The sequence below is a fragment of the Triturus cristatus genome, chromosome 1_1 (genome assembly GCF_964204655.1).
Source record: "Triturus cristatus chromosome 1_1, aTriCri1.1, whole genome shotgun sequence".
Taxonomy (NCBI): domain Eukaryota; kingdom Metazoa; phylum Chordata; class Amphibia; order Caudata; family Salamandridae; genus Triturus; species Triturus cristatus.
The window spans coordinates 88,813,876-88,824,270 of record NC_140579.1 but is presented as its reverse complement, the minus strand read 5'-3'; the positions used below and the strand labels follow the sequence as shown (position 1 = coordinate 88,824,270).

The following is a 10,395-nucleotide window of genomic DNA, read 5'->3' as shown; positions in this document are numbered from 1 at the left end:
CCTAATAGACGTAATAGTCATACGTGTTGTATTTGAAAAACAACATATTCATTGTATGGCAATGCAGTGTCCCATAAAATGGAGTTAATTGAATTATTTACGATTGTATTTTATATAAAATGTTGCCTGTAAATAAAATGCTGGCCGAATAGATGATAACTTCAACCAGCGAATAAGATGCTGGATGAATAAGTAGCTAACTTCAGCCTCACAACGAGTGAGACATGAACTTTAGAAGCACTGAGAAGCCAAGACCTGAAATAAAAAAATAATCAAATCTTGTAAAGCGGCTAAAAAGTCTTCCCCAACTCGCTGCAACTTTGCTGTCTCTACCTGTAATCTCCCCCTCCTCTTAGCCCCTCCCCCTACAGGCGACAAGGATTTCTATTTCTTTTTTATACCACGGTTGTTGTACACTAGTATTTCTTCATTCCTCGCCTCTTTAATATCCATTCTTCATGGTACGAGCCAATGGAGATTGTGCAGAGGTCAGTCCTATGTGAATAAGGTGGTGCAAGTTCATCCTGTCTTCTTCCTGTGCATTCTGCGCGCTTCTTTATACTTACATTTTCATATTTTGTTTAAATTATATCTGTAGGATGGCGCTCCAGATCACAACACACAGCTTGATGAAAGCCTGGCAGGTTACAAGGGACAATCGGGGGCCGGTGATTGTTAACACCCTCAGGGCCTCTGTGGGGCGTGGAGGGAAGACGAGACAGAGCCCCGCCCACTTTACGGAACTACGAGAATCGAAACTGAACTCCGCTCTTCCTCCTCGGCAGGATCATGGCCGCTGCAAACCAGCTCCGGAGCCTGAAGGAGGAGGCCACGTGCTCCATATGTCTGGAGTATTTCACCGACCCCGTGTCCGTGGAGTGTGGACATGCCTTCTGTCTGTCCTGTATCACTCGGTGCTGGCAGGGGCTGCAGACAGACTTCCCGTGTCCTCAGTGTAGAGCAGTCTCCGAGACAAAATCCCTCCGGCCCAACAGGCACCTGGCGAACATGGTGGAAATCGCCAAACAGCTTCAGGTACCGAGTGCCACCCCCCAGGAGGCGAATCTGTGCCAAGAACACGAAGAGAAACTGAAACTGTTCTGTGAAGATGACCAGGAGCCCATCTGTGTGGTCTGCAGCATGTCACGTGACCACAAGCCCCACACGGTGCTCCCCATCCGAGAAGCTGCCCAGGAGTACAAGGTATGTGTGCTTACAGAGCTGGGGCAGGGGTGTAACTAGGCTATACGATACTCCCATTGGAGAGGCTGACCAGGAGTACCAGGTATGTGTGCTGCTAATGAGGGGGGGGGGGGGGGGGGGGGAATAACACAACACTCCAAGAGGCCGCCGAAGAGTAAAAGGTGTGGGTGCTCTAGTGCTGTGTCAGAAGTAGGCTGGGGCCGCTGGGCCACTCCATTCGACTGCTGCCCAGGAGTATGTGTGTGCTTTCGGTCTGCTTCAGATGCTGTGACAGAAAGTACTACACTACAATCGAGCTGTTGCCCAGGAGTGCAAGGTGTGTGTGCACTGGGTCTGGAGAAGGGTTAGGCCAGCCTCATGCTTTGCTCCCTGTTCGAAATAAAATACAGGATTGCAAGGGATGTGCGCTGTAATCAAGGGCAGCAGGCAACGGGGCGAGACCTACACTGCTTCCCATTCCAGAGGCTGCAGAGGAGCACAAGGTGTGTGCGCTGTAATCAAGGGCAGCAACGGGGCGAGACCTGCACTGCTTCCCATTCCAGAGGCTGCAGAGGAGCACAAGGTGTGTGCGCTGTACATCCAGGGCAGCAACGGGGTCAGACCTGCACTGCTTCCCATTCCAGAGGCTGCAGAGGAGCACAAGGTGTGTGTGCTGTAAATCCAGGGCAGCAACGGGGCGAGACCTGCACTGCTTCCCATTCCAGAGGCTGCAGAGGAGCACAAGGTGTGTGCGCTGTAATCAAGGGCAGCAACGGGACGAGACCTGCACTGCTTCCCATTCCAGAGGCTGCAGAGGAGCACAAGGTTAAAGATGTTATTCTTCTCATACTCGCCCATGTACAGGCATGCAATGCTCGGTGCACAGGCAGCGCCCATGCTAACTCCCTGCACCTGTTGGTAGAGTTGCCCGTCAAAGTCGAAAAAGTTTTCCTCCAAAACAATCTCAAGGCATTGAGTCAAAAAAAGGCCGTTAACCAAAGTAGAATCGGTGGCAATGATGTTACTAACCACTCTACAGGCCTCTCTTTGGGGAATATTAGAATAAAGCGATTCGACGTCCAGAGTGACAAGGATATCTCGCTCTGGGTCGTAATCAAGGCCCTCGATCTTAGATATAAAATGACCGGTGTCCTTCACATAAGACGGTAAACTTCCCACAATCTATTCTGTTCTTTTCTCTTTTTTCTACATTAGCGGCGATTCAACAAGCAACAGGTTTCTTCGCTGCAGCTCTTCCGCCTGTATCGATTTTTTGAAACTCCTGGCGTGTAGATTTTCTAGCGCTGTTATTACCCCTGGGCTTTCCTGGATTTGCATTTCTATCTGGTAAATACCCTCGGTATTCTTTCCTCTAACAGTCCGTCATTATATATATACGTTGTCTACATTTATCTTTATTTCTTTGTTGGTCCAGCCTGCAAATCGCTAAAGTCATCCCAAATCTTGTAAAGCTTATCTTCTGAATTTTGTCTCTTCTATCAACGCAGGTAACTTTTTGTTCTAAACATATGTCTGTCTGCACATTGGTCTTTTGAAGTATTGTGTTGTTTTTATTTTACTGGTATATACATTCTCCTTGCTTTCCTCTCAGCCTCATATGTTTCTTCTGTTTTATTTTCTAATTTCTGTTCTTATCTTCAGTGCGCACGTCTAGTCTCCCGATTTTAATAGCATTATTGTATATATCATTTCTTTGATGCAGTAGAGAGACACTCTTTGTGAAAATCACACACTGGAAATGCTTCTCATTTGTATGTTTTTCCATTGTATATACATTGTTTTCTTCTGTTTTTATCTCAGGTCCCGTTTTTGATTTGTGTGGTTCTGTTTCTCGCCCTGAAGAAGGTGGTTCTCCGCTCCTCGGAGTTGTTTCACCGAAACGCGCGTCGGCGTTTTCCCAAGAGCCCCGCCCCCTCGATCCTTGATATTGGTCCTAACATCCAGGCATATCATGTACCTCTGAAATTCTTATTCCATCTAGAATTTCCATACTCATTTGTGTTCTTGAGTAATTCTGTGAAGACCTTCTTGAGGGCCGGGTCCTTGGTGTTTACCACTTATTCAGTTTCTGCATTAACAGCACAGTTATATATATCTCGATGAATGTGTGTGAGTGGGTGTGAATGAATGTGTATATGATTAGATTTTTCTTTCCTTGAAGTGGGAACCTGTGTTTTTTGAATCTGTTTTTTGAATCTGTTTTCTTGAATTTGTATTGTTTCTCTGAATTTGTCTTATTAAATAGCATTTAATGTATCATATCTATTTACAACATTCATTTAAAGTAATGCAATAAATATTTGTATTAAATCTCAATTATTGCTGTGTGTGGTCTTATATATGTATACAACTGTTTGTGTTTTGTCCCTTTTTTTATTTGTGTGTCTCTAGCTGGCATCTAAAAATATTTATTGATACTGTGTACTTTTGATAAATAGGGTAGAGTTCTTCTCCGTTTTTTCTGGATGCTAAGTGAACATCCACTTTATGATGTCTGTGTTCGACCGCACGGTCACAGGTTCGAATCCTGGTGGGCCAACTGTAGGATGGCAGCTCGTAATTAATGAGGACACCTTAAGTATGTTCAGATTACTTTATTTCTCTACACCGAGCGCCGGGACGCGTCCGCCCGCTCGCTCTGCTCCGGCACACACTGGCGCGAACTCGCGCTCCTTTTCCAGCATGCCTCGCGGCGCTCGGGAAAGACTAGAGCGCAACGCTACATATCTCCCCCTTTTAACCTTAACAAACACAACTTTATGAGGGAACAACATTACACAGTCTTACTTGCTCTGCGTGTCAAAGTCTTCAAACCTTCTAGCATCTTGATCACTCTGCCTGACCTCGTGTGGTATTGTCCTTGCTCTGGAGCCTCTCTTGTCCCTCCCGCAGGGGACTCTCTTCTGGCTCCCACCTCTCCTGTCCAACCTTCGTCCTTGCCTTGGACTGTTGATTCAGTCTGTCTGTTAATTCCCTCTTCAGCGTTCCCCCTCGGAACCTTATGACTCTCTCCCATCCTTCTAGGCGAGACTGGCCCTTGTACCCCGACCTCGGGGACTTCTCTTCCTTCCGTCTCACCTCCGTCGTCCCCGCCAGGCGTTCCTCCATCTTCAGGATCTTCCCATTTCATGATTCTGTTGCACTTCGCCATTCTGTCCTGCAACCACACCTTACCATCGCTCAGCAGGGCCGACCTGGCGTATGACTCAACCACTTGAAGGGGGGCTGAACTTGCTCTCTCCTTTCTTCTTTAGGGTAGCATGTTTCACTCTTACCCATTCCCCTTTCTCTAGATTTACCTCCTTGGTGTTGTGTCGTTTGTTGTAATATTCTGTATACACGGCTTGCGCCTTGTCTAAATTGCGCCTCACCACTGCGGGCGACCACTTACTTTGCACCAGTAGATGTTTTCATGCCACATTGTCCTTTGTGAACGGTTCTCTCCCTCGCAGGATCTTGAACGGGCTGTACCCTGTGCTGGTTGGTGTGATGCGGTACGCCCACAGCATGCGTTGGAGTTCCTTCTCCCAGTTTAACCCCGCGCTTATTGCGGCTTGTATGGATCCCATTATCACTCGGTTGAACCTTTCTACTTGTCCGTTCCCCGCTGGGTGATAGATTGGGGTGTGTTTCACTTCAATCCCGTTCCTAGCCATAAAGGCGTTCCACTTCTCTGACACAAACTGTGGGCCATTGTCTCACGTCAACACCTTGGGTATTCCTTCCCTCACGAACGTATCTGTGAGAAACGCTAACACGGTCTCCGTGTCGGCTGTGTCCTTCGCCACCACTTCCGGCCATTTGGAGCATCTGTCCACCACCGCTATTACGTACTTGGGTGTACCTTCCCCGTTCAGAACTGGGCCTAATATATCCACTGACAGCATTTCCCACGGGTTGGACGGGCTTGGAAATTTTCCTAGTGGTGGTCGTAGCACTGATTGTGACTTGTCCGCCCTGTTGCACTGCTCGCACATCCTGACATGCCGTTCCACTTGCCCATCCAGTGCTGGCCGCCAATATGCCTGCTTCACTCTTGCCTTAGTTTTCGTGATGCCCAGATGACCCTCGTGCAGGAGAGTGAGTAGTCGCTCCACTAGGGTCGACGGCGGGATCACCTTGTCTCCTCTCAACAAGAACACTGGGTTGTCTCCTACTGACAGTTCTTCTCGTACTTCCCAGTACTTCCTTAGCTCGCTGTCTAGGTGCCTTTTCTCCGGCCATCCTCTCGTTACGTAGGTTTTCACTGTGCTCAAGGTCTCATCTGCTGTGTATGCCTGCTCCCACTCCTGGGCGCTGACCGCTCCTTCGTGATCTTGCGTGACCGCTACCATGTACTCCTCCCATTCCGAGGCCTTACTGTTGTCTGCGGGTTCCATGGCCGCTGCTCTGCTCAGGAAGTCCGCTACTCTATTCTTGGATCCCGGGATGTACTCTACGTCGTATACATAGTCTAAAAGCCTTAAGCTCATTCTCGCGATCCGAGGAGTCGCATGCGCGTATCCACTATATGTCAAAACTTTTACCAACGGTTTGTGGTCGGTACGGAGTAGGAATTTCGAGCCCCATATGAACTGCCTGAACCGTTCCATCGCCCAGACTGTCGCCAGCATTTCTTTTTCTATAACACTAAATTTTTCTTCGCTTGCCGCCAAGGATCACGAGGCAAAGCTGACTGTGTTGACCTCTCCTCCTCCGGCTCTTTGCATCAAGTCCGCCCCTAGGCCTTTGTCACTTGCGTCCGTGGTTAAGATGGTTAAGGCCTACTGATCAAATCCTACCAGGGGGATCGCTGAGCAGATGTCGTGCTTGATGCTATCGAATTCGGTTTGTTCCTCTCGTGTCCACCTGAACCCTGTCTTCTCTTTCAGGAGTTGCCTCAAGTGGTGCGTTTTCGTCGCGAAGTGTGGGATGAACTTGCTGTAAAACTCCGCCATCCCGAGGAAGGATCGGACATCCTCTTTCCTTGACGGCGTGGGCGCGTCTTTGATGGCCGCCATGTTGGCTCTCTTTGGTTCGATTCCTCTCCCGCTGATTTCATGGCCCAGGTAGGTCACCGAGTCCACTCCGAATCGGCACTTCTGCCATTCCGCCGTGAGCCCGTTCTGGCCCAGAATCGCCAACACCGTGTGCAGCTTCTTGTCGTGGTCTTCCTTTGACTTCCCCATGATGAGGATGTCGTCCTGAAAGTATTGCACTCCTTCCACCTTCTGGAATAACCTGTGCATTAGCTTTTGGAACACCGCCGCTGCTGACGCCAGGCCGAACGGCATCCTGAGGAATTTGTAGCACCCGAAGGGGGTGATGAAGGACGTTAGGTGGTTGCAGGAGGCGTGTAGCGCGATTTGGTGGTACGCTGAGGTGAGGTCTACGGTTGAGAACCACGTTACCCCCTTCGTTTTCGCCAACATTTCGTTGATCCGGGGCAAGGGGAACTGGTCGACCAGGATGTTCTTGTTGAGCTCCCTCAAGTCCACGCAGAGGCGTACCTTCCCTCTCGGTTTCTGCGCTACCACCAGCGGGGCGAGCCCTTCTGCGCTCTTGATCGCCTCTATGACTCCGTCTTTCTCTAACCGCTGCAACTCTTCCTGGACCGCCTCCCTGCTTCTGAACGGGATGTTGCGGGCCTTGTGGCTGACTGGTTTTGCTCCCTCTTTGAGGGAAATTTTGTGGGTGAATTTCGTCAGTCTCCCGATCGTTCCTTTAAACACTTCTGGGTGTGCTGTCTTCCACCTGCACCCTCTGTGTGCTTGGCTGGCCTCGATCGACATCACCTGCGTGGGTGCTCCCGGGTTGAGTTGTATGCCTAAGTTCCCTTGGTCCATCCATCCTAACACCGACGGCCCCTTCTCCGCTACGTACAGCTTTCCTTCGGCTCTGTGCCCCTTGAATTCGAACATCAACCTCCGGTACCCTACCATGGGTATGGGTTCGCCTGTGAACGTGGCCGGGTGGATGTCGGTCGGCAAGAGGTCGTCCCCTACTTTGGGCGTGAAGTCCGTCTCCCACACCGTCCGTTGGATGATCGTGTACGGGGAGCCTGAGTCTGCCACGATGTCCACCTCTACCCCGCCGATCTCCATTTGTAGCGCCGGCTTCTTGGAGCGCATGCAGTTCACCCCTAACACCTGGTCATCGATGCACAGGACTTCCTCGTCTTCCTCTTCCTCGTCCTGGTGTTCTCCGTCCTCTCCCGGGTCTTGCGCCACATACTTTACTTCCTTCCTGTTGGTTTTGCGTCGGCACACCTTCTCGTAGTGCCCCATTATGCCGCAGTATGCGCACCTGGCTCGAAACGCGGGGCAGGCTCTGTCGTTGCTCTGGTGCGCCTGGCTGCCGCACCTGTAGCACGAGGCCTTGCTGTCCCCCGGAGGTCTAGGGTTCCTCGTGGGCCTTTGCTGGTATCTTCTCTGGAACCTTGCGTTGGCCGTTGTGCTCTGCGTTGCGCTTTCGGGTTTGTTCCTGTCTGTCACCTTGCAGACCGGTGTTTTGTCGCCGCTCTCCCGCTTGGCTGCTTCCGCGCAGCGTTTGGATAGTTCCGCTTTCTTGACCAGTGCTACCACCTCCTTCAGCGGTGCATCCCCGTTGACCCATAGCTTCTCTTGTATGGCGGTGTGGGTGGTGTGCATGTTGATCTGGTCCCTGATTAGTTCATCGTGTAGTGCGCCGAATTTGCAGGTCAGCGCCAGCTTCTGCAGTGCTGATACGTACTCATCAACCGATTCCTCCTTGCGCTGTTTCCGCTGGAAGAAATTGCACCGATCTATGGCTGTGCACACCACCGGCCGGTAGTGGGCATCTAGGTCGTCCAGCGTGTGTTGGAACACTTCTGCGTCGCCCACTGGTCTGGTTGGTTTCACCAAGCTGTCGTAAACTCTGATGCCCTCCGGGCCAAGGCTGTGTAACAGTATTTTCTTCCTCCTTGCGCTCGAGAACTCCCCTTCACCTTCTTCTTCCAAGGCCTCCAGGTAGTTCAGGAAGTATCACCTCCAGTCCTCCCATGGCATCGCTGGGTCTCCCCTTTTGGGCAAGAAGGGCACCAGGTTGGTGAGGGACGTCGCTTGTGCACACATCCTGTCTCCTCTGCGCTGCGCTGGGCTTCGCCCGTCACCTGTGTTCGGTGGGCTCCCTGGGGCTCGCCTTCCCCCCCTCCGTCCGAGTGTGTGGGTGAGGGACTGCCTTGCCGTCCCCTCGCTGCCCCTTGGGTCGCCTGTTCGGTCGTTACCTCGGTTGATGGGCTGCGCGTCGCCCCCCTTGGCGCGGACTGCCACGTGGCCCCACTTGTCGCGCTTTCCCGCTCACTCGTGTTCTCCAGGCCGCTGTGGTGAGTCTTCCCGCTTCTGCCCGGTCAGGCGTGGTCACTGCTGGGTCGGTGTCCCCTCGCCTGTGCCCCTTTCCATGCGGTCGCTAGGCTGTGTTCACCCCGGGCAGGCTGGTCTTGCCTGGAGGCCCTTCCGTGGTCCTTTAGCTCTGCCCGTGCGTCTGGCGCCTGTCTTGTCGCTCCCGCCTCTTTGGACTTCTTGCCCGGGGCCCCTGCAGTGTGGACGCACCTCTGCCACGCTCGGTAGTGTCCTGGTCTGGCTGCTCGCGCTCCTCGCTGCTTCTATCCCACCCTCGTCGCCATTTTGTAGGAGGGCAGCTCGTAATTAATGAGGACACCTTAAGTATGTTCAGATTACTTTATTTCTCTACACCGAGCGCCGGGACGCGTCCGCCCACTCGCTCTACTCCGGCACACACTGGCGCGAACTCGCGCTACTTTCCCAGCATGCCTCGCGGTGCTCGGGAAAGACTAGAGCGCAACACTACACCAACCCAGCCTTCCATCCTTCTGAGTTCGACAACATGAATACTCTTCAGTTGGGTAACAATTAGCACCTGTTTCTCAGTGCCATCAGGTCCCGGTGAGTGAAAGTATGCTTTCAAAAATCTTACACTCTCTAAAGTTTGAGATGACCCATACACTCGAGAGTTTGTGTATATTGAGCCTTTTATCTGACATTCCCACCCATTTACTCTCGTGAAGAATAGGAGGAGAGCCCTTTCTAGGTAGAAATGCAAGAGAACTCCTCCAAAATGAGTGGAATAGTAGAAGTATTTTATCGACATTGAAAATTATATTTTTTGTGACGAAAGGAAAAAAAAATGCCTTTGCTCAAAAACTTTCATTGCCCCCATGGACAATAGAACAGAAATGATGCATGCAGGAAGCACTTCATAAACATCGAAAATAATTGCGACTAGCAGGTTTGCAAGAGTATGCTTGAAAACCTCTTACAGGGCGGGTTCCAGCAGTACTTTAGGACAGATTTGTTGTGTGTGTGTAAATTTGAACCAATGTGAGAGTGTGAACCTGCGGGGGCAGACTTACAAATACTTTGCCTAAAACATGGGGTCTTCCATTGAGTAAATGTAGGGAAGTGGGGGCTCTCTACATTCAAACCTTTGAGACCTCCATTAGCTCTCATATCATGACCCATTAAGTCACAAATATTGGCTATTGGTTTCCAACCTGCAAACACTCGCAAACTTACAACACAAATATTGTACGTACTTAAGGGGCAGATGATGGAACGCCCTTCTTTTCATTTTGGATGTAGGAAAGGGGTTTCTCCAAGCTCCTGTACAGAAAAGCAGTAGTTTTTTAAATTGTGAATTTCCAATTAAACAAAAATCTAAAGACGGGCAGACATTCAAAGCCTTGCTTTTTATTAAACCCGTTGCTTTATCTGCATCGCCCATGGTGTGTCACTGCTGTGTTGATAAGCACACGTGACCTATACATACACCCAGAAGCATGGTGCAGCCAAGGGGATAAGTAAAGGGGGCCTGAGAGCATGGGGTCTCTCCAGTGTTGTGTCTGTGATTCCTTGTGCGCAACACCACACTGATGATGAAACCTCACCCATGACATGCTACCAGAGCATAGGGTCTCTCCAGAGTGTCATGTCTGTGATTCGTTGTCCGTGACATCACACTGGCGTTGAGAACTCACCCATGACATTCTACCAGTGCATAGGCCCTCTCCAGAGTGTTGTCTGTTATTCATTGTCCACGACACCACACTGGTGAGGAGAACTCAGCCACAGCATGCTACCAGAGTAGGGGCTCTCTCCAGTGCCGTGTCTGAAATCCGCTGTCCGCTACACTACACTGGTGACAAGAACTCACCCATGACATGCTACCAGAGTA

At 50.8% G+C, this 10,395-nt stretch overlaps 1 protein-coding gene across 2 annotated transcripts in view; it reads left to right on the top strand.

Moving 5' to 3' along the window:
* The first annotated feature begins 702 nt into the window (after positions 1-702).
* Positions 703-10,395, top strand: part of LOC146869559 (E3 ubiquitin-protein ligase TRIM39-like) — a 185,518-nt gene continuing 175,825 nt past the window's right edge. The window contains exon 1 of one of the 2 annotated variants that reach the window (XM_085606158.1): positions 703-1,203. In XM_085606158.1, coding sequence (XP_085462284.1) covers positions 790-1,203 — 414 coding nt within the window. In that variant the 5' untranslated portion in view covers positions 703-789. The remainder of the gene's footprint in view (positions 1,204-10,395) is intronic. The other variant, XM_085606149.1, reaches the window with a different exon arrangement.